Source organism: Onychostruthus taczanowskii, unplaced genomic scaffold (genome assembly GCF_017590055.1).
Source record: "Onychostruthus taczanowskii isolate IOZ18803 unplaced genomic scaffold, ASM1759005v1 scaffold42, whole genome shotgun sequence".
In the NCBI taxonomy this organism is placed as follows: Eukaryota; Metazoa; Chordata; class Aves; order Passeriformes; family Passeridae; genus Onychostruthus; species Onychostruthus taczanowskii.
Genome location: NW_024501682.1, coordinates 772,810 through 795,592, shown reverse-complemented (window position 1 = coordinate 795,592; position 22,783 = coordinate 772,810). Strand labels below are relative to the sequence as shown.

Sequence of the window (22,783 nt, the reverse complement as noted above, 5' to 3'; positions counted from 1 at the left end):
GGCTGCTGGTGCCATCTTCCTCTCAGGCACACCAGGGCTAACATCACTTGTGTTCACTTTGCTCTCCATTCGTGAGCTGTCCTAGGGGTGACAGAACAGTGGTCTGAGAGTGAGGAATCTGCATTTGTCCCGAGATGCCTGGTTAGGAAGTTGCTGCCTGTTCCCTGGTTGGTCAGTGCTGGAATATCTGCCGGTAGGTGGCAATGCTGTCCAGCTGGAATGTCACAGAAATATTTTTAAATTTTTTTTACCTTTGGACATTGGCTTTGCACTTTCTTATTCTGAAACCCTATAATTAGCTCTCAAATTCGTAATTATGGTTGTTTATGGGGAACGTGTTACTGCTGTCCTATGAATTTAATCCAGTCTTTGTTCCTTTCTTGCCCTTGGCTGTGCTGAGGACAGACAGTAGTCTCTTCTGCTGGTGCCTGTGTGCCAAAGGCAGAAGGAAGCCTTTAACTTCTCAGTAGCTGAGTTCAACAGGAGCAGGTTGCTGAGAGCCAGCAGGGACCTGGAAGGTGCACCACCCTACCTGTGGCTGCTGAGTTCTCCAGAAATTGCACTCTGCTCTTCTCCATCTCGTAAATATCAGTGCCAGAATATAGAAAGATGACTCTCCAACGTAAGAAGTATTTCAGTGTCACTGCTTCATAACACATCTGGTTATTTAAATAGTTTTCAGACCAAATTAAGTGCAATCTGTTGCTTTAAGCCACTCGACGCTGGAAAGAATCAGGTTGGAAAAGTACTGCAGATGGACTGTGACCTGATAGAGGCCTCGGAGGATACAGCATTGTGAACGCTAAACAGATGTAATAGTAATTACATTCTGAGAGCAGATACTCTGATGTCAAAAACACAGAAGCTCTTTTCCTCACTTTGGTATCTCTGCTCCTGGGTTAGATTACATTTATTTGGTAAAGGCAACATATGTCTGTGGCTAAAATATAGAGGTAAGATGCTATAATCTGTGGGGTAATCCTAGCCAGGACTCTAACAATTTATAATATTATGAAGTGTCCAGTGATAATGTATACAGTGTGTTCTTGTAGGCCTGTTTCTCACCTTTCTGTTGTGTTTTTTTTTAAGATCTCATCTGTAAGGATTTTCCCTTTGTCTGAGAATATCTTTGTGCAGGAAATGCACAGAAAATACCTGGTAGTCATTGGGAGACCTGGGCCCAAGACCCAGCACTCAGGGCTAACAGAGAATCTTTCTGATGTAAGCCAGCTTGAGACATGGCTTGTCTGAATATGCATAGGGAACAAGAGGTCCTTGTGCCAACAGCCCACACACAGACAGCAGTACCAGGGAAAAGCAGGCACTGAAATGATGATGTCTCTGCCTGGCACAGGTGGGTGGAACTGAGGGAGGCCTGCTCTGTTGCAGGGCACAACCAAGAAGGCTGTGACTGAGGCAGTCCAGTTCTTCTAAGAATGCTTTTTGGGCAAAACTGCAGTGCCATATCCTTTAGCAGGGAGGTGCAGCAGGACACAGGAATATCAGAGGGGCCATTCAGTCAAACTGTAGTTTTCCTTCTGGGAGAGGCCTATGGCAGTGTCTGGGGAAGTTGTGTAAGCAACAACACAGATGTGCTTGTCCACAGCTTCTGGCAAGGAGTAACTGTGCTATAGGCTGTGTCTAGAGCACTGTGGTATACTAACCCTGTGGTATACAGTCCCCTTTTGGAACACTCATCTGTCTGATGTGCAGAACGTGCTAAGCAATGCAATTCATGCTTCAGTAATACCTCATGTGAGGGAAAAAAAGGGTTTCCTTTTGTTTAAAACATATGCATGCTTTGTATATACGTTGCTTAGCACAGGGAGCTCTGAGCCATCTGGGGCATCTGCTGATGTTAAAGTGTTCCAGTACACAGGATCAGGTATGGAATCAACAGAGTGACTCAAAAGTATCTGGAGACAAAACACCCATTTTGTCTCTCATATCATCTCATTTTGTGGTAATACTGGTTAATGTAAGACGTGCTCAGAAGCACGTTGATATTGATGAAGACTTCGCTCCAAGGTTGTATCTGCAGACCATGTAGCTTCAGAGAACTTCAGACCTTTGCAATTGCTTAATCCTGGTTATTTATCACCTTCTATCTTGAGATCTGATTGTAGAGCTAGCAAGATAGAAGGTAGGCAGTTCCATGTGTAGCCTGTAGAGAGAGAATGGAGGGTTTTTTGTTTAGATCAAGTGCCTTTAGCATTCGTGCCTTCCTGCTTTGATATATACACAGTAGGGCAGTGGAACAGCTGTTGTGTTTGGCTAGATATAGACAGATTATATTTCAGGAGACCTTTAATTAAAGACAAGTACAAATAAATTGGCTTATATTCCACAGCTTTACTTTAATTCTCCAAGGTTCCATGTTGACATGTATAAACAGTGCAGTGTCAGCAGACAGGTCTTTCCCTCAGAGCTTACTCCAATTCCCCATGGCATGACACCTGCCTGAACTCTGTGCTGCTGTGGGTGAGGAATCTCAGCTCCTGCCTGCACTTCCTTTCTGGCTGGCACAGCCCATGGCCAGGCTCATCTCTAGAAGCCACAGGGGCAGGGCTGCACAGCCTCCCTCAGGAGAGCAGTGGTTCTAAGGAGTGCCAGCCCCTGGAAGCTTGGCAGTGTAGCTGAGCTGCTGCCATTACTTAGTAGCAGGTATAGCAAATCTAGGACTGCTTTTTCCTGGGTGTGACAATGTCCTTTGGACAGCACAACACTGTCAGAAGCGGGGCAACAGGGATGCTCTGAGCTGATACCAAAAGCCTTGCTCAGTTCTGAAAGAATGTTTGAGGATTGAGAATGATTCTTGTTCGGTTCACTTCTTCTTGTTAATGATGACGTGCTGATAGTGAATGTTTCAATCTCCTTAAAGAATTAACGCACAGGATGAGCTCTTAGGAGGTGCTAAAAACAGATCAGAGGGTCTCATCAAGATTTTTTGTTTGTTTTTCTACACTAGCAAGTAGTGCAGCCCAGGAGGAACAGAGCTGTGGAGTCAGACAGTTATCAATGAGGACCTGATCTTCACACTATACAAGTTTCATGAGAGTTTGTTTCAGACCACCATTAGTCCAGATTTATGGTTTGTGAACCACCTGAAATGAATCATTTGGGTTGGCTTGAGCCAGAAACAATCTGTTTACCCTGCTGTGTGTGCCCAGTGCCATGGACCACAGCACAGTAGGTGGGAACAGTCAGGAGTTTCATGCTCCTCATTTAAACTGACACTAACTTAGCCATGCCAAATGTGGAATTAGGACAAGGCAAACATGAGTGCATGGTTTTTGCTGCATGCCGAGACCAAAGGAAAATTTAAGGTTCAGTGTACAGCATTTCTAAGAAAAATGAGCACCAGAAGCAGTGCAGCAGTTGTGCATCCTGATCACCTCCCAGCTCTGCTTCTGTGCCTGCTGCTGCATGCACAATGCAGGAGTTCACAGTCAGTCTCCAAGCAGCTGGCTGCAGTCAAACATGGTACTACTTCTACCCCTTTAAGAGTACTAGATAGCATGGAATAAGAATAGATCTCTCATAGCTTGGTCTCTGAATATCCCTCTACCATCAGATCCTACTGTGAGCCCAGTGTAACTTCCAGAAGTAGTACAAGGAGAGTGATACTACTGTTCAGGAGTTTGGATTATGTTTTATTGTGGAATTATAAATGATAGGTAAGTTGAGGCAAAACAGCTGTCACAAGCACTGCCACAGCCTGGCCTCCGTAACATGCAGGGCTTTGACCAAAGGCCAGCTCTGTCTCCTTTGCTGCACGAGAATGGTGTCTGCCAGCTGGAAGCTGTTAATGAAGGACACAGCACAATCACAGCTACTGTGATAGTGTGAACACCCATCAGTGATTTCCTTGGTTTAGTACATTGCTGCAGGGAAGCTACTACTGCTGATTCTCCTTAAGAAAGAGTGAGCATGCTACTGACCCTGTGCTGTAACAAAGAGCTTTGTGGCAGTGTGTCAGAAGGTCCCGTGTCTCCCAGCAGTCCATCAAAATCACATCAATGCAGTCAATACTGAAGGTGTCAAACAGAACATAAGTGCAAATAAAATTAATACAGAGCTGCAGCATGAAATTCATGGACTCATCTCAGTCTTCAGTACCATACAGTGGCTTGCAAATGTATAAAAAAAAATATGGCTGACTCTTTTCCAAACAAGAATTGTATCTGCAAATTGTGGTGACCCCTTGCTAGAGATCCTACATCTTCTAGACAGCTAAGGTTATGCTAAGTATGTCTAGCCTTGCTTTTTACTTCATGTACACAATCACGTTACTTCACAAGGACATAGGCTGACAAACACTAAGCTGATTGTCAGAAGGCTTTAAACTCTCCCTCATTGACCTAAACTTGGAATAGCCTGTCTCAAACTGGCTGCTGTATTTGGAAGCCGTGACTTTTTGATTAAAAGTGAGCTGCTTTCTGTCCCTAGGAGGGCTGCTGGCAGCAATTTTTACCAAGGGATAGAAACTGCAGCCTGGTGCTACTAAGAAAGCCTTATCTTCAATCTTGCATAGCCCAGAGGGGAGAGAGGAAGAGTCAGAATCCCAGTCTCAGAGAGTTCTTAGGGAGTTGATCTTGACCTTTGTTTTACGATGCCTTCCTCCATCTCTGGAAGAAGCTGCACATTTCTAGTCTAGGATAGATTTCATGTACTGGAATTCTTCCCAGAGTTGGCACAGCTTCAGAGGGTTTTAATCTTGGCTGTAGAACCCACATGCTGTTGCAAAGATCCCCAGGGAAAAATAGCTGGAAATGGACAAAAGAACAACAAAGCTACAGGGTCCTCCAGGAGGCTATACCCCACTAAGATGATTCCCCAAAAGCCAGTCATCCAAGCAAATGCCTCCCTTCGTTCCCCATCTCCCGTTGGTCACCACAAAGCATCCTAGCCCTTGGGTTCTCTGCAGGACACTCGACTTTCACAGTGTGCCCTGCTGTTCCCTTTGCTGGTGTGAGCTCTCCCTGCTGATGCTGAGTTAGGGCCTTAGCAGCTTTTCCTTAGTGGCATTTTCCTGTCTCTTCAAGGTCTCAGAAGAACCTTCATCTGCCAGAGCACTTCAGTCACTCACAGCAGCAAAAAGTTCACATGATCTCAACTGTTGCCACTGTACAGTGAGCCCTGGAGATGAATGCTGGGTCCCTTCACCCTTCCCTTTACATGGCTACTCTGCTTCAGCCCTCTTTCAGGCTTGGCCATAAACATTAATTTCTGGGGTGCAGGGTGATTTCTGATTTATTTCTGGGGTGTAGGGTGGAGCACTTCTCAGCAACACAGAGCACTGAGGCCCCAGAGCAGCACTTGACACAGCACTGAGGTATCCACCTGCGTATCTACACAGCAGGTTGATAAATTTCTATCTACACTGCAGGTGCAAAGTTCTGGGGGTTCTGCCTGCACAAAAGAGAAAGTACCCAAGAAACTTGAACATGCATAAACTGGTGGTTGTGGAACATGATTGGTCTTTAATCTCAAAAAGCTTGCATCTGTTTCTACTCAGGTTGGATTGTGAACTGTCAGCAAAAAAGCAGATCAAGAGTAGTGCTGAGGTTACCTGTGAAGTTTGTTGTAGCACTGAGGAACGTTATTAGTTGGAAAAGGAAGTTCAGTTCCAAATCAGATACTAGCTTTAGCTCACAAGCCTGATCCTGCAAGCTTCACTCATTTAAGTGGCTGTCTTGCTTTCAGCAAGATTGAAGCAGCCAGCAGCTCTCAGTAGCTTGAGCCAAAAGTTTTTATAGATAACTACATCCAGGCTGGAGGGGAAAGGGAGAAAACAGACATAGCAAAACTAATTCATTAAGAAAGCAGTAATAAAAATGAGATAGTAAGTGAGCCTTGTCCTTAAGGTTACTGGATAGCTACTGAGTTAAAGGAAAAGCTACCATGTTTGGTAATAAATGGTGTCACAGACTGCAGGCATCAGCAGCGGTTACTACGGACACAGCTTTCAAGACAGAGACAGGCAGGAAAAGAGAGATGGAAAAAAGAAGAAACCATAGAGTTAAAAAAGGGTTAACTGGGCTTTCAAAAGATCAGTGTCTAAAAACCTTATTTAGTATAGAGTCAGAAATCCTTGGTGTTCCGAAATTCTGGCATGCTCCAAACCCTCCTGTTGGGCTGGGTGCCCCGTTCCACATCCTCAGAGATGGTCTTGATGTCACTGATGAATGGGGAAATCCTGGACCGAGATTTAAATGTTGTTAAGGAGAGGCTGGTTCTGTTCTTTGTGTTCCATTGCCTTGCAAGCTTCTTGGCCTCTTCCTCCTCTTTGATCTTCTCAGCAGCTTCCTGCAGGACGGAGCGGAAGAGCCGGGATACTTCCTGTGCTTCTGGTTCGTACTCTGCAACCACTTGCCTGAACCTGGAAGCACAGTCAGGGCACAGCTTTGATTAAAAACATCAAATTATGGATTGCTGCCAAATCACTGTGCTAGGCTTGGAACTTGCACTTTCCTGCTAAATGGGACTCCCTGGACAGAAGGGAACAACAAGGAGAGGCCACGAAGATATGCCCAAGGTCTCTAAAATGACAAGCAAGCCAGGGAATGTAAGGAAGAGATTAATCACTGTTTCTTTTAAGCACAAGAAATAATAGGGAACACCAAACAAAACTAGAAGGCGAGTTTGAAACAGAAGGAAGTGCTCTTTTCACACAACACCTATTAAACCAGAGCTCAATGCTATCAATAGCTTAAGAAACAAAATTATTAGACAAGTTTGTGGAAAATGTCCCCATCACTGCTCATTAAACATGATTGTCCAAATGCACATCATTGCTCGAGGTAGTCCCTGAACTGCAGCTTTCCAGAAGCTCAAGGCAGACTAGGGAAAGCCCCACATGACTTCCCCTGTTTTCCATTCTTGTTCCCGATAGCATTACCCAATGGCCTCTAGACAAAGGGAAATCCAGTCCCTTTGTTTGGTAGTCTTTCAATATTTAACTTTCCATGGTGTTTCATCTTCCTATGAATTTCTGTAACATAATGGACTGGCTCAGCTGAAAACATCTTGGTTGGCAGCACAATGCTGTATCTAATTAGATAACTCTGAATTACTTCAGTGCCTTCTCAGCAAAGACCTCAAAATGGAGGTTTTTTTAAAATTTTATTAACCTAGCTTAATACCAAGGAAGTGAAGAATCACCACTGTTTATTTTGCAGGTGAGGAAGATAAGATGAAGGGCAGAATAGTTTTCTTGGAGCCACTGAATAGGCCACAGGCTGGGCAACAAAGAGATCATGCCATTCCTGACACCTTGTTGGGTGAATTGTCCCCAGCCTGGAGACTGTGGGATCCACTCCCAAGGCTCACACTCCGGTCACATAGGTATTCTGATTGTTCTGTAATAGTACACATTTGTGACAGATGGTAATATGGCTGCTCTTCTAATAAATAATCAGTTCTTAAGGTAAAATTATACCTGCAAGCAGCCACAGACCTAAACTAGTACTTCACTAAATCCAGGTATTTGTACTGCAGGGAAGCTAAAGTGTAAGGTAAGCATTTCAATAGTTTCCTCCAACAGAACTGAACAAGGATGGAAAACAGTAGGACTGTACTTAAATGAGCCCAATACAGCAGAAGCTGACAGAATAAGATATTGCCTCTTGGGTTTTTGAAAAGCCCCAGGAATGTAAGGAGTTTAGCACATGTGGAATTGCATTGCTTAATGGTGTGCCAAAGGACACCCAAGATAATAAGGACAGAAGGCAAGACAAAGAGAAACCAGAAAGACTTTTTGTATGTTTATGTATTTTGACTCTGACTGTGGAGTCCTGAAATTGGCCACACATCTTGACACCCTGCTGTATCCCAGATATTTCTCTCCCAGCAAATACTGGCAGCTACAGGTACAGCTGTGGGGACGCCAGCGTTGCTCGCTGAGGGAACTCGGTGTCAGCAGAAGCACCAGTCCCTTCCAGTGTCAAGCCAGAGCAGTTTGACACAAAACCTTCCAAAGTCACCAAAATGTTCCTTAACTGTTTCGGTCGCTTTCAATCTCCCTCCTCTGCCCCCTCACCAAAAACCTCAAAACTTTGAACATTTGGGTGCAAAAAGCCTCTGAGGTGCTGTAGTTCATGCTGGTATTTAAGTACTGGCTGCCAAACTGAATTGTGCAGAGCCTGGAAGGGAAAGAGTTGATCCCTTGCTGAGGGTTAGCGGACAACAGCAGGAACTGGGATTTGTTGGACATTGCAAACTTCCTTTCTGCCTTTTGAGGAGGCACTTCAGTTGCGCTATCAAAGTGCCCAAAATACAGTTTTCACAATAAATACATTTTCCCTTTATCCTATTTGAAGCATAGACAGGTGAGTCCATAGAAACTCAAGTCTTCACAACATTCCTATTATTATACCAGGGAAAGCAGCCTCAAAGGATTTCTATTGCAAAGGTGAACTAAAATGAGACATTCAATTATTTTATCTTAATGCATGTTTTAAAGAGAGGTGCTATCATATATATATATATATATAAAATTAGATCCTCCTCTTTTGTATTGGCAGTTGTGCACCCAAAAGGCCTCATCACTGCCTCCACTTTCAGAGGCTGTGTGTCATACTGCTGGATTGTTGCTCCAGAGCAGGGATCAGGTTGTATCAGGCTATTATTGGGCCAGTGCGTGGCTCTGGATACGAGAGGGGAAATGGATGCTATGACAGCAAATAAACCCCCTGAGCAGAGAGCTCTAATGCTAATGGCCTGGGTTGCTGATAACGCTCCCAACCAATCCAGCTGAAACAGTTTTCTGAAATCAGGGTAGCTTTCCACCTGCACTGCTATCTGCCTGTTTGCACTCTTCTTAGCTTAGTTTTGTCAACTCTGCTGTTAAGATCTACCTCTAACTTTTCAGGACCAGCACCAAAACTACTTTGTAAGGATTTGACCAGGTCTAAGAAACAAAGAGAAAGCAATCCAAAAGACTGTCTGCCAGTCACACAATGGAAAGCCACCCTGATTCTGATGGGGAAGGGAAAGGGGATCCTTTTCTCTCCCCTAACAGGATGAACTAACTTCACCCTTTTATTAATGCCCACCTAACTTCAATACCAGCACGTTTGTGTAAGGGACAAGCTCATGTAGGAAGTCCTAAAGGAGTGTACACCACAAATATTTCTCAACAGAAAAGATGGACAGGTTACCAGGGCTGAGCTCCAGCTAAACCAGTCTGTGTATCAAAAAAAAAAAGATGGTTTTGCTGCAGGCACCTACACATAACCAAAACCATCTTCCCCAGGTATCAGTGAACACCAGCTGATGTGCTGGATGCTCCAGCAGTCTGCTCTCTGCACAGAACAGCCTGTATATAAAACCAGAAAACCACTGGAATCAGGTAGTATGGCCTTGTATCTTGAGAAACAAACTCCACACAAAGCTGCTCAGTGAGGTCAAGAACACAAAGTTGCACAAGGCTCATCTGTCTTCTACCACAGGTTAACACCCTTATACTTTTGCATGGGATAGTTTCAAACTAGGCAACTGCACAATCATGTCCAGAAACACCTCAACAGTGTTTCCTTACTCATCACAAAACAGACCTCTCTATCTTACTTGTGGTTCAAGCTATGGAACTGCTGGCAGCTCTCCTGGAATACATCATGCACGTCACACAGTCTGAGACGTGACAAAAACTCACATTGAACCAGCACAGATCTGGGGAGGATAAATAGGCATACACAGGGATGAGCACATTCCCCGGTCCAGGCAGTGTTTGAATCACAGTTCAAACAAATTTGTCCTTTAAGCTGTGACCCTTTCATTGCTTTATAGGCCTGTCAGATTTCAAGAATCAGGCCGTGCTTGGCTCATACTGTCACTGCTTTTTAAAGCACTGTCACCTGCCTGAGTTATTCTGTAGGTCCCTGTACAGTAGGTTCCCTAAGTACAGCCTGAACTTTAAAGACCTGTTAAATCCAATGGAAGTCCATGGATTTAAACAATGTGCTTATAGTTCAGGGTATTCCTGAATGCCTGTCTGAACGGGGAGCTCTAAGTAGATTTAGTCAAAGAAAATGTGGGGTTGCTCAGTGCTAATAATTAGCTGAATCTATATTTTGAGCAGTAATTCTGGTTATAGGGTAACACTTGAACAGCTTTGCTAGAAAAGGGTCCTTGATTCCCAAAGAATTACAGCATTCACACTAATTGCAACACTCATGCCACATCACCTTAAACTTAAGCTTGTAAATAAATCCACTTCTGATTTTAGTCATTTGTCTTACTTTAAGTCTTACTAGGAAGGCCACTTCAGCTATATACAATCCTTATAAAATTACAGTCCTTAGCCTGTGATATTGACAACAACTCAGATCATCAAAATGCAGGTTTACATTTCCATACTAGGGAGTTTTTTATTTCCCACTGGGCACAGGAGGAGAGAAACCAACTGTTTCACTTTTGCTGAAATGGAAAGAAATTAAACAGACTTTAACTAGCTCTGGGTTAAAGCTCTGAGTAAAGATGGGAAAAATCTAGCATTTTTTACTGGCAACATACTATTCTACTTGTTCAGTTTAACCATGGCAGTTAGGTACTACAGGACTCACCAAACTCACTGTCATTTCCTTCAACTGGCTCCAGGATTAAATAAACAGCAAACTCTAACCCAGTAACCTAAAGCTAAGTTACTCCTGAATGCAATGGCTTTATTTGCATGAGGTGAATCAGTCTCCAGATATCTGATGCTATTTGCAGTGTATTTGAATCTTTCCAGCATTCCAACAGCCTTGAAGAGAAGTTTCTATTGACCTAAAATACAAAATAGGCAATCTGGATCTGAAAAAAAACCCTGTTCATTTGTGAAGTGCTCCTTTCCAGCCTCCTCCACATCTAAAGAAATAAATTTGGAGAAACTTTGCCTCTCAGCAAATGATCCCATACCCACAGAAAAGGAAAATTTGGATAATCATTTAGACCTTTAGAGAACAAAGTGACATCTCTGACAACTCATATAAAAATGTTTTGTTCTGGCTTTGACTCTGAACTCAGAGTCTCACAAAGCAGGAGACCTTGCATGACACAAACAAAACAAACTGCAGTCTTGCAAGATGCCTGCTACTTGTGTTATTTAAGAATTACGTGCTTGTCGAGTGCAAAAAGGACTTCAAAAAGGACCTCAGCTCTTCAAATATCTAAAATGGAAGGGAAAAGATCAAGCTTACTATTTCAGTCAGAACCAAGGGCTTCAGTAGGGTACACACTCTGATTTTAATTTCCCAATGCAAACTCACAAACTTTTTTTTGGTGGAAGATTTTTCTAAAAGCTTCTACATACCAGGAAGTCACAGAGTACTCAAAAGAAAACATCAGCAGTGCAATGATCTTATTATTAAAGTACTTCACTGGGAATGTGGAAGTTTCATTGCGTTCCTATTATACTCATCTTGTGGAATTTTGGGGAAGTTACTAAAATCTCCCTTTTATCTCACTTTCTGAAAAGAGAATTTATCCAATTTTGGCCGTCTTTCTTTTAAATTGCAGGCTCTTTCTTTTTTTCTTTCTTTCTCCTGCATATTTTCACCTCCTAACATGGCAAACCCCATTCTTTTTCTTTGTTTCCTCACCAGCAGTGAAAATTCCATGGAATGACAGGGCTCTCTGTTAGAAGGTAGAAAAGAAGAGGGGTCAACTCTTAACATTTCCTACATAAGATGAAAGGATTATTGAATAAAACTAGAATACATTAGCTTAAGACAAGCAAAACACATTTTTTTGTAGCAGAGTTGTAGTTCAGGAGTGGAACTCTGCCACAGGGTGCCAAAATGGTATAAATTTACTTGTGTTCAAAAAGAAAAAAGCTCCCAGAACCTAAACAACTGAAAGAAAAAGCCACACCAGCCAGTTATGGATAGAAGTGGCTATCCACTTGTGGCTCCAAAAGTCTCCCAGTTACAAGGCACAGTAAGTTGGATGCTATATATGAGGTGTAATTGTCCCTACTGTTGGATTTGTTTCCTTGTCCTTTGCTCTTTTCCTTGCCCTGATGCCACTGGCCACTGATGACACTGTGACATACAGACTGCTCATCAGATCAGCCAGACCTCTGACACAATCCTGTTCCACCATTTTTGTGCCTGTGAGAGCCCCTTCTCAGTCACAGAATTGAACCAACACAGGTTATGAAATCCTCAGGCTTTTTTTACTGGGGCTCTGCTAACCATGCAAGCTCTGTAAAACATGCCACTTCTGGAATCGTAGTGTAATACAATTAATGAGAGCACCCTATTTGTAAAAGAAGTTATAAGAGGATGGTTTTAGCCTTTTTCAGTCATGCCCACACAGAGTCCACCATCGTTGTTGAGTACATTTATCTGCTGCCATCAGTATGCTGAACAGCAGTGAACAACCATTACAAGTTGCACTTAAATCATACATCTTGCATGATCTGTATCAAATTAAAAAAAAAAAAAAAAAAAAAGCAGAGCAGCAAGTTGTATATGGCTCAGCTTAATACTTTCCTGAAGCGGATGAACCCTGGGGCCTCTGCTCCAGCAACTGAAGCCTGCTGTCATGGAAATAACCTGTTAGCCAGACAGGCCTTGCTCAATGGCCCTGGGGATGGTAAAGATAGATCTGAATCCCAAGTGGCTTGTTTACAGCGTAGCTTGGAGTTATACAACCACAAAGCAAGTGCTGTTCCCAGCAAATTTTCACTGGAGAGGTCTTGATCACTGAATGATCCCAAATTCTGCCATCATGGCAAGAGCCAAGGCTCTATGTGCCAGGTTGTTTCCAAGGTTCAGCCCTGGGGAAGATGAGGGCTGGAGAGGTAATTTTGGCATTATTTCCTGGCTACATCCACTCTCAGACAGAGGACCAGTTATTTCCAGCACTTTTACAGCTGCAACTCAGAGGCCATAGATTCATTTGTTCAAGAGAAAACATGAGCCAGCATATGCAGCAAGGGACTGCAGGGTGCTGAGAGCCCTCTTGTATATGCCCTGCAAGGACTGTGCTCATTCTAATCCCAACTGAAGAACATGTTGGAACAGGGGAAGTTGATTATAAAGGCTCATTTCACAACTTTGCTTTGGCTAAGGTGCACTGCAGAGTCACTGTTCCTCATTTTGCCAAGTTTGCCTTCACTGTGCCAAGTGCAAGAATTTATCTTAGAACAGCCATTGCAAAAGGAAAAGAGCCACACCCTTCCCTTCCAGTCTGGATGCTACAGCAGGCTTAGATCAATTTCTAAAGGCATTTTCACAAAAGGTCACTCAGCTGGCAGGCAGCAATCCTACGTGTAGCACTTGAAAGGCTCAACAGCAAGAGAGGCTGTGTGTACATCTACACTGCAGAAGTCAGAAGCACCACTTGGCTGTTCAAACCAACTCATCCTCACCTGCATTCCATGACTCCATATCTAGAGTGAAGAGAGAGGGTAGGGAAGGGAGACATTCTCTGGGAATACCTGGCTCCCTGGCTGAAAAAAATAATAGCACCTTTAGGCTAGTTTGGACACTGGGGACAAATGCCTCATAGAACTGCTGGCAGCTTAAATCCAGGAATGAAGGCTCCAGTGAGAGGGAAAACACCAAAGGAGGTTGTTCAGAGGCTGTGGAACCTCTGCCCTCAGAGATATTCAACAGTGGACAGGACAAGGCCCTAAGCACCTGATCTAACTTTGAATGTGGCCCTACTCCAAGTAGGAGGTGGAAGTACATCCCTCTACAGGTCCCTTTAAACCTCAGTTTCTCTACGATTCAAGTCTGAAGCAAAAAAAAGCCATCACAATACTGAGATTACCTGCTCATCAGGCAAGGTAACGCTGTTCTGGCTGCTCAGGAGCAGAAAGCACTCAAGCCAGTGTCAGAGGGAAGCATTCTGTAGCATTAGCATTCTGTAACTTCTTGGAGGAAATTATGTTGTGTTAAACTGACTAAAAACATTCGATTTCCCTTCTTTCATGAAGACACTATCCCAGCATGACTCATGACACAGGGTGCCGAGTTTTGGTTCTGTTGCAACTCTCACTCTCTCCTCACACATCATAAAGAGGAAAGGGGGAAAAGAAAGGTCTTTATCATCCCGTTTTTTACTGTACCTGAGTATGACAGGCCCACAGTAGGAAGGATGTATTTTGGTGCACATGTCCTCCAGCTGCAGCCGTTCTCCGGGGCTGATGTCGTAGCTCTGCTTTGGGTAGCTGACCAGCCAGCCGTAGTCCACCCCCGTCTTGATCTTGCGGTATTCGTTCTCCCGCTCGCGCTGCTGCTTCTCTGCCTGCTTGATCTGCCAGCTCAGCTCCATCATGAGCGTTTCCACCACCATTTCTGTGGGGTTCCTCTGGGAAATGCGGTTTGGGGGCTCATTCCACCTGAACCAGGATGCCAATGACATAATGTGTGTCTTTGCTGGGAGTGGTAGAGAGGGAGAGAAAAAGAATACTGCCATCATCAACACACCTCAGCTGAGAACATTCTTCCCCCCACACCCCTCCATTCTGTTGTTCAAATTACTACTGGATAACCACTTGGAAGTAATTGGTGCTGGATACCTTGAGAAACCTCACTTGTAGCAGCCAGCTTGCTCAGAGGGTGAGACAGAGGGTGAAGAGGCACTATCTCCCTCAGCTTCCTCTCAGCATGTAATTAAAATGAGTCACAGTCCTGACACCTTAAGTCAGGTTACAAGGATGGCTTGCTTCCTCCAGTCTGGGCTGGGGAAGCATTCTCCTGCCCACACACAGGGCTTGGGCTCGCCTGGCTGAACCCTCATGGGAGGGCACGACCTTGCAGCAACCCTACCTGTAAAAACTCAATGCAGAGTCAAAGGATTGCTGGGAGCTGCATTCTAGCCAGGAGATCCTTAGAGAGGAGGCAGAATTAAGTGACCTGGTGTGGTGGGTTGAAGCTGATGCCCACTAAGTGCCCACCAAAGCTGTTCTATCACTCCCTTCCCCAGCTGGACAGGAGAGAGAAAATGTATTAAAAGGCTCATGGTTTGAGATAAGGACAGAGACATCACTCAGCAATTACTGTCAGGTGCAAAACAGACCCAACTTGCATATATTAGTTTATTACTCATCAAATCACAGTTAGATAATGAGAAATAAAACCAAATCTTTAAACACCTTCCCCCACTCTTTTTTTTCTTCCTGGGCTCTGCTTTACTCCCAAATTACCTACCTCGTCAGTACAGGGGGATAGGGAAATGGGGTTGTGGTCAGTTCACTACATATTGTTTCTGCAGCTCCTTCCTTTTCTGGGGCAGGACTCCTCACATCCTTCCTTTGCTCCAGTGTGGGGTCCCTCCCATGAGGACAGTCCTCCATGGACTTTTCCAGTGTCAGTCCTTCCCGTGGGCTACAGTTCCTCATGAACTGCTCCTGCCTGGGTCTCTCATAGGAAGTGCAGTCCTTCAGGAACAGGCTGCCCAGTGTGGGCTCCCTGTGGTGTCACCAGTCCAGCCACTAAACCTGCTCCAGCATGGGCTCCTCTCTCCAGGAGGTCCTGCCAGGAATCTCTTCCATTGTGGTCTTCCGTGGGGTCACAATCTCTTTTGGAGAGATGGCTGCCGTGACTGCCTGTGCCCCGAGCATCAGCTGTGATTATCCTCGTGACAGCAGCCACAGCCAGCAGCTGCTGCAAGTACTCCTGCCCCTGCCTCATCCCTGTGCAGGAGGAGCAGCCAGTCCTTCCCTTTGTGTCCATTGCCAGGGTGACTCCAGGCAGCAGCTCCCACACCAGCACGCAGAGCTCTGGCGTCTCGGCCAAGGAACAGACTCAGGCAGGAACCGATGCTCTGCCAGCTTCAAGTCCGTGATCCTGCCACTCCAACAGATACCTGGATCCTGCTACATGGTGGTCTCCACTCACCATCACACATCATTAAGGATGAAGACCTTTTCCTTGGTCTGATCACTCCTTGTGTATCCCTAACAAAAGTGAGGGGTGAAACAGGCCACAAGCTGTTGTAAATAATTTAAAGTCTCCTGTTTCTTTTCAGCTCCTGTGATGACAGTAGTTTTTGTAAGCTGCTACAGGTACCATTATTATTTCTATTTGTGCCTTTATCTGATGAAGGTGAACATGCCCTTCTGTATTTTAATTCTGGCTATGACCTGGTTTCACATTGGTTTAACTCTGCTGACTTCAGTGGCATGAGGGATAAATCAGTATAAAGCATTACAGCTGTGAAGCTGAGGAATGCCCTTCCAGCTATTCCTGGCTCACCAGCTGTTTTATTAGAAGAGGAGCAAGAAGGGAATTTAGTGGTCAGACTGGGAAAGAGAGCAAGGAGGCTTGGATTTTGCATGATCCTGGGCTGTTCTTGCTGCATTTATGGTTTTTAGTTCCACAGGTCTCCCTCAAAGCAAGGCATTCTGCATGAAAACCATTTTACCTTGCACTAGTATTACAGAGAATAAACAGAAAAATATTTTGGATACCTTGTCTGCTGATACCAAGGCCTGCTAAACCTGAGCCTTGCCCAGTCCCAGAGCTTTCAGAAAGCTCTGGTAAAAGGCAGAGTAAGGCTCTGGTAAAAGGTGTGGGAACATGGATAGCTCTGAGCCCAAAGGGGCTTTCACTTGACTGCCATACGTCTGCTTCCAGATGAGAAGACCATAAAGGAAGGAAAGCACCTCCCCTGCAGTGGAAATGGCCTGTTTTCAAATGAAGGAAAATCCCATGCAAGTGTTTCATGCACACTGGCAGCTTGTGCTGGCTGCTCTTAAGGGAGTCCTGTTTGTATGAGATTGTTCCCTTCCCCTTCTCTCATCCATCATCTCCTCTTTTGAGAGCTGGCAACTGGCCATGTCAATTTAGCAGGCTCAACAAGCCACCACTCTTCCCACTACTGCTCTTAGCAGCCTGCAGAAGATACTGTGGGCTCCATTAATTGTGGCTGCTGGTTTTAATTTAAAGTTCACAGGCAGGCTAATCATTAACTGACTCAAAATGGCTTTCCCATGTGGAAAAACTCAAAGGACTGTTGGCAAGATGTGGACAACTAAAGAAAGGCAAAAGTTACAACCTGACCTTCTTACTGGGGAAAAGGACAAATTTACACTTTGCAAGCATTCACATTAAAATTATTTTTAAAAAGACATCGCCCCAGCTGAATACAGATCTTTCTGTTGCCCAATTAGTCCATTTTCTAATTCCTTCTAAGAGGCTATCCTGGGTGACACAATCCAGTTGATTAACTATTCTGGTGTTAGTCAACCAAAATTTCAGAGAGGTTTATGTAAGTTCCGCTCCAGAAACAGACCTGGGTTTTGAGACTTTGGTGTCATTGACCCTAGACCTTTGTCTAGAAGACAAGCCTTCCCCTCAACTGCTGAGTGCAAGTCTGACCAACCACCTCACAGACTTTTAAGCATACATTTACCTTAGCTATGCTAAAGTCTGGAATACCTGGATTTCTCCCCCTCTCTCCCTCACAGTCTCTGAGGGGTTGCTTCAAATTTTAGTAATTTTTAGTAAGTCTCGCTGAAAGTTTTTCATGTAAATGTTTCCTGTTAGTTTTGCCTTTCTTCAAAACTCTTCCACTGTTCTCCACCCTGTCAGCAATTCCTGCGTTTTTCTTCTCATGTACTTTGCAGCTTTCTCCATTCTTTTCTCGGGGCATGTTCTGAACAATTTCACCTCATCTTCCATGTATTTACCTTCTCCCATATTTCCCCATGTGATTTCCTCTCGTTCCAAAGAATGCACCAAAGAATCATCAGAAATATCAACATTTCCATGCCTCATCTGTTTTTTCGCCTTCTTCAGACAGGGTTTTAGCCCTTCCTAGCCCTTTTACCAGCAAAGGGAGTCTGTTTCCTTGGCCTGCTCTCTGGCTGGTCTTTGGCCAACTGGAGGCTGTTCATACAACCTGACAGACACAATCTCCTTCAGGCTCTTGCAGGCTGCATCACCACTTGCTAAGACTTGTTACAGTCTTAAACCATGAGTCAATCAGCAGGGCCAGTTCAGGGTATACAAAAATCAACTTCTGAGAATAAAAAATTCCTTTCCATTGATCCTTCTCTTGGTCCCCAGCTTGTAGTGTCCTCCAGGATAGGAGAGGAGTATGCAGAGGGTGGGAAATGTGCATTTTGAAAAAAAAAAAATGAGAGTGGAATAGGATTCTCTATAAAGGTATGTCCTCTGTTGGACAAGTCTCCTGTGGTTTGCCTTTGCTTTCACAGTCCAGGAGTGCTGCTGACAATCCCATGTGACTCTAAGGAGCCTTAGGGGTGTGGTGATGGTGTAGGAGCAGAAGGAGAAGCCTTAAAGGGGTTACATGATAGAAGCCTAATCCATAATCCAGTGATGTCAATAGAAAGGCTGTCACTCAGCTGTAGACAGATTTCCAAGAAATCCATCATCATCCAGTCAAAGCATGCCAACCAGCTGGGCTGAGGAGCTGGGAAATGCCTTCCCTCCCTTCTTGTGGGTGGTAGTTCTTTATAGCTACAGTCAGAGAGCAGAATTTGCTCATGCAAGATACCCACTTAGCCTTTTTCCACACACTCCAGATCGCACAGTAACAAACAAGGAAATTTATTTCCAAAGTGGGTCCAATCTCCAAATTGTCCCCATAATTGTACTTTTTAGAAGACACATAGTTATGGGGAAAAGAAATAATGTCAAACTGCAGAGCACATTAAAATTTGTTTTAAATTATTTACCTCTTCAGTAAGATTTGGATTACATTGTCCAGGAAAGTCCAGTGTCCTTCAGCTACCAAAAGGTATCAAGTACCTTCCTGAACTGCAACTTATAGGTAGATTGAAATTGGTTTGGCTACACCCATCTCTGAATTCTGTGCTAACTGATGCAATGTTTAACCAGCTGCTCAGACAGAAATTATGGTCATGGCTATGCTGCTGGCTCTGTCTGCATGAAGTAACATTAAGTAGCAACAGCATCAAAGATGAACCTCAAAATCTATTTCTCTTGTGATGAAGATATTTTAATTTTGTTCCAAAGAATCTTAGAAACTTCTAACTAAGAAACTGCTGCCAACACCTTCTCAATTTTATTTATCTACTCGACTGTAGCTTTGTAAAAGTATCCTTGTTTTCTGTTCTCCACCACTTTCTGGTTTGTTCAGCCTGGAGAAGAGGAAACTGAGGGGAGACCTCACTGCAGTCTACACCTTTCTCACAAGGAGAAGCAGAGGGGCAAGCTGATCTCTGCTCTGTGGTGCCCAGTGACAGGACCCGAGCGAACGGCCTGAAGCTGTGTCAGGGCAGGCTTAGGTTGGGTATCAGGAAAAGGTTCTTCACCCAGAGGGTGTCTGGGCACTGGAACAGCTCCCCAGGGAACTGGTCACAGTACCAAGCCTGACAGAATTGAAGAACCATTTGGACTACTCTCACGGGAACATGGTGTGACACTTCAGGATCCTGTGCAGGTACAGGAGCTAGACTTCAATGATCCTTGTCCATCCTTTCTAACTCAGGATATTCTGTGATTTTTTTTTAAGTTAGTTGCCATTATTCTCTCCAAACAAAGAATTGTACCTTACCAGGGCCCAAAGAACTCAACTTCCAATGTGTCTGGAATCTCCTTTCTTGTTCAGTGACATGGAAGGCTAAGGTGTTTACAGCTACTTGCCACGTGATTGTAATTTCAGTGGAAATTATTATAACCTCAGCCCGAGATGCTACGAGGGAATTAAAAAAAAAATTACGCTGAAAAAGCAGTAGGCAGAGCTTGTCAATCAAGAAATTTAAAAGCAATGCAAATATCATGATATTAACACAGCAGCATTCCTCCTTCTGACCTGCAGAATAAAGAGAGAGAACTCCGGAGGACATTCAGGGGTCTGCTTATAGACCACAGTGGAAAACCTGTGTTTTGCTTTGTAAGCACACATTCCCCTATTGTGACAGGCACAAGGTATTTCTGGACTTAAAAAATTGAAAATCACCATGGTTAACATGTTTCCAGGTACATGACCCTGTTACAAGTAGCAAGGAGCTTTGAATAACAGAAGCACAGGGGATGAAGCCAATGCTTTAAATGCAACCTTATTGTCAAGTCTTCGTGGTCGCAGATGCTTAAGGACAGCCTCACAGCAGTGTCCAGGAGCAAAGCCAGCTGTGCCAGGGCTCTGTGGCACCCGGCAGGCCCTTGCATGCCAGGCATCCTGTCTGGCCCCAGCCTGGATGCGCTCGCGGTCCGACCTGCGCGCCCCGGGCTGACAGCTCCTGCTGCTGCCCAGCTCCGCTCCTGCGTGACAAGCGCTCCCAAAAAAGCGTGACAGCCGTGCTGCTGTTCAGCATGCCGCCCAATTTCTGTAGTGACTTTTCTCCAGCAGGCTTGGTACTGCCAGCACTATGGAAAGGGACTGGGGCTCTTTGTCTGCTGTGGTTGCCGCAGAGAGTTACAAGTCACTTAAGCCTTTAGTGAAGGTGCATGACTAAAAATCACCGCTAGGTAAACGTGACAGGAGGGCACTCAGAGCAAACCAAAGACAGAGAAGAAACAAAAGTGGTACTATTTCTATCAAAGGAAAGTTGAGTGGCCTTCTAGAAATACCACAACAGTGATGATATACATGAATATATCACATTTTCTACAGCTGGTGGCCCTCACAAGATTTTTTTTCAATGAAAGCCCTTAAAATTGAGAACACGCTCAAAGTACTTATCTCCCCAACATTTGTGTAGTTTGTAATACATTCTTAGAGTCTCAACTTCTAGAAAACAAGTGTATCTGATGCATTTTACATCTGAATTTTGATTGCAAGAGGAGTTAAGAAACAAGAATTCAGTGCAAACTGGGCCCCAAGTTCAGGTATGAATGAGAAAGGTGTTTTTCAGTCACTAACCAAAACACCATGAGGAAAGGTAGCTGATCTAACAGGTATAGCTTCATGATCTACAGCAAAGCTGCATAAAAGTAAAACAGATTTGCCTCGTTGAAATAAATGAGAGTTCTGTTGATTAACTTCAGATGAAAATCCAGTGTTAAAGAGTGAAAGAACGGCCCAATAGCTTGGAGCTCTCCTAATGCCTGGCACTCTCTACAGAAGATAATCTTTGTGTTATCTGCAGAAGCAAAAGGGTGGGCTCTACTCAGATCTACTCATGAAGCAGCGCAGTGTTTTGCACTTTGTCTACTTATCAAAGCAAATGAGTTCACTTGGTTGAAAAACAGGACTATTTTCATGCCAATTTCTCACTCATGCTTGAAACAATGTTTCTGCTAGCAACCATAAAAGCACTCTGTCATACAACTTACACTAAACTGCTACCTAAACCTACAGAAGACGGGAAGTTAAAGCACAATGAATTGCTGTGTTTGACTGATTTGTTATTGAAACTCCTATATATTGCTCAGATCTTGCCATGGTGGATCAAACACACCTTCAATTCTATACCTTGCTTTGATCTCTGCAGACTAAAAAGCCAGGTTTCCAGTCAGGACAGAGAGATATAAAATGTTCTTCACCATTCATTCAGCTGTGCAAATGAGAGTTCAGAAGGTAGCACAGACCCAGAGCTTTTCTGTTATTAAAATAATTCAAACCACTAGAAAAAAGTATTCTGCAATAAAGCTGTAATAGCATCTGATGGAAGACTCCAACACAAAAGGCTTTCAGAATTAAAACTATGAGAGATCCCCAGCTCATCTTTCTCTATTCTACTACTAACCACACAATGTTATTAAAGGGGCAGTAATGTCACAGATTGGAGTTTCTAATACTGTCATCCACTGCAGATACTCATACACAGAGTTATATAAAGAGATTGAAACTCTGACCCAAAGGCATATTCCACCTGTCGTCAGGTCCTCTGAAGTTTTTTTATTCATATATCGAGGTGAAGATGAGACTAAGTGCTGTGAAAATGGGCAAGTGATATGTGCATTCTCCATCCAGATTGAGGACTGATTCTTCTGGAAATACAGGAGTAATTCATTGCATCACAGGTGAGAACGCAGTTTAAACAGACACCAGTACATTTCTGTTCGGGACTGAACTTTAGTTATGGTATCTACCAGAAAGAATATTGACCAAAGGTCCTTGGAGTCCCACTCTGACTGCAGAGTTTTCTCTGTACTGCAGAATACTAGCACCAGTGTTAAAGTTTGGTCATTGTGACAGGAGCTACTTAAAAATATACATTGTTCTAAAATTAGCAACCAAAAGAAAAATGCGAAATTTACAGCTTGGAAACTGAAGCCTGTCTTTATCGAGATCACCCACAGCATTGGCAGAGCTCTGGGAAAGCTCATGCTTTCCACCCTGGAATAGCTGCATGTCCCACCTGCGGGCACAGAGAGAGCATGAACAGCACTGTTCTCACACGGGTTTTAGTTAATGTATCAGCACTAGGAGATGTACAGTGTGTTCTATCCTTAGTTACACTGCCATAACTCAGAAGTTGTGTGACCGACCTTCGTGGTACCTCACTGGGGTTGAAAAACACTGAACTTCCACACTACAGACACTTAATAGGGCAGGTGTCTAATCAGAGAGATTTTAAATATGGCATAAACATAAGGCAGCATAAACCACGCTTTACTCCTCGATTGCCTGTCCTTACATAACCAGTTACCCAGCGCTTATCCATGATCCAGGCAGCCGTGCCCGAGCCCAGCCTGGGAGAGCTGTGGGAGCGCCCCGGGCCCCTTCCCTGCCCTTCCCTTCCCTGCCCTGCCCTGCCCACCCATCCCGCCTCACCTTTGGCACCAGCGCTCCCGCTGCTCGTGCGGACGGACGGAGTCAGGGCGAGAGGAGGGTACCAGGAGAAGGACGAGGCTTGAAGTCAAGCCCTCTAAACTGGCACAGCAGGCTTAAACCCACACTGGGGTATGGATTA

The 22,783-nt window shown here is 44.3% G+C and overlaps 1 protein-coding gene across 1 annotated transcript; it reads right to left on the bottom strand.

The window, feature by feature from the left end:
* Nucleotides 1–5,460: 5,460 nt before the first annotated feature.
* RD3 (RD3 regulator of GUCY2D) lies at nucleotides 5,461–22,783 on the bottom strand. Its single transcript, XM_041413528.1, has 3 exons — nucleotides 22,645–22,783; nucleotides 14,060–14,369; nucleotides 5,461–6,382 (listed from the first exon to the last, which is right to left on the bottom strand). Exons 2-3 carry the CDS (start codon nucleotides 14,353–14,355, stop codon nucleotides 6,085–6,087), a joined length of 594 nt encoding a protein of 197 aa, XP_041269462.1. The 5' UTR covers nucleotides 14,356–14,369; nucleotides 22,645–22,783; the 3' UTR covers nucleotides 5,461–6,084.

Bases quoted from the DNA above. Each gene is read 5' to 3' on its own strand.
- RD3 (XM_041413528.1), bottom strand. From the start codon at position 14,355: ATGTCATTGGCATCCTGGTTCAGGTGGAATGAGCCCCCAAACCGCATT. The intron at 6,383-14,059 runs GTACAGTAAAAA...CTGTGCTTCCAG, and splicing joins TGTGGGCCTGTCATACTCAG to GTTCAGGCAAGTGGTTGCAG.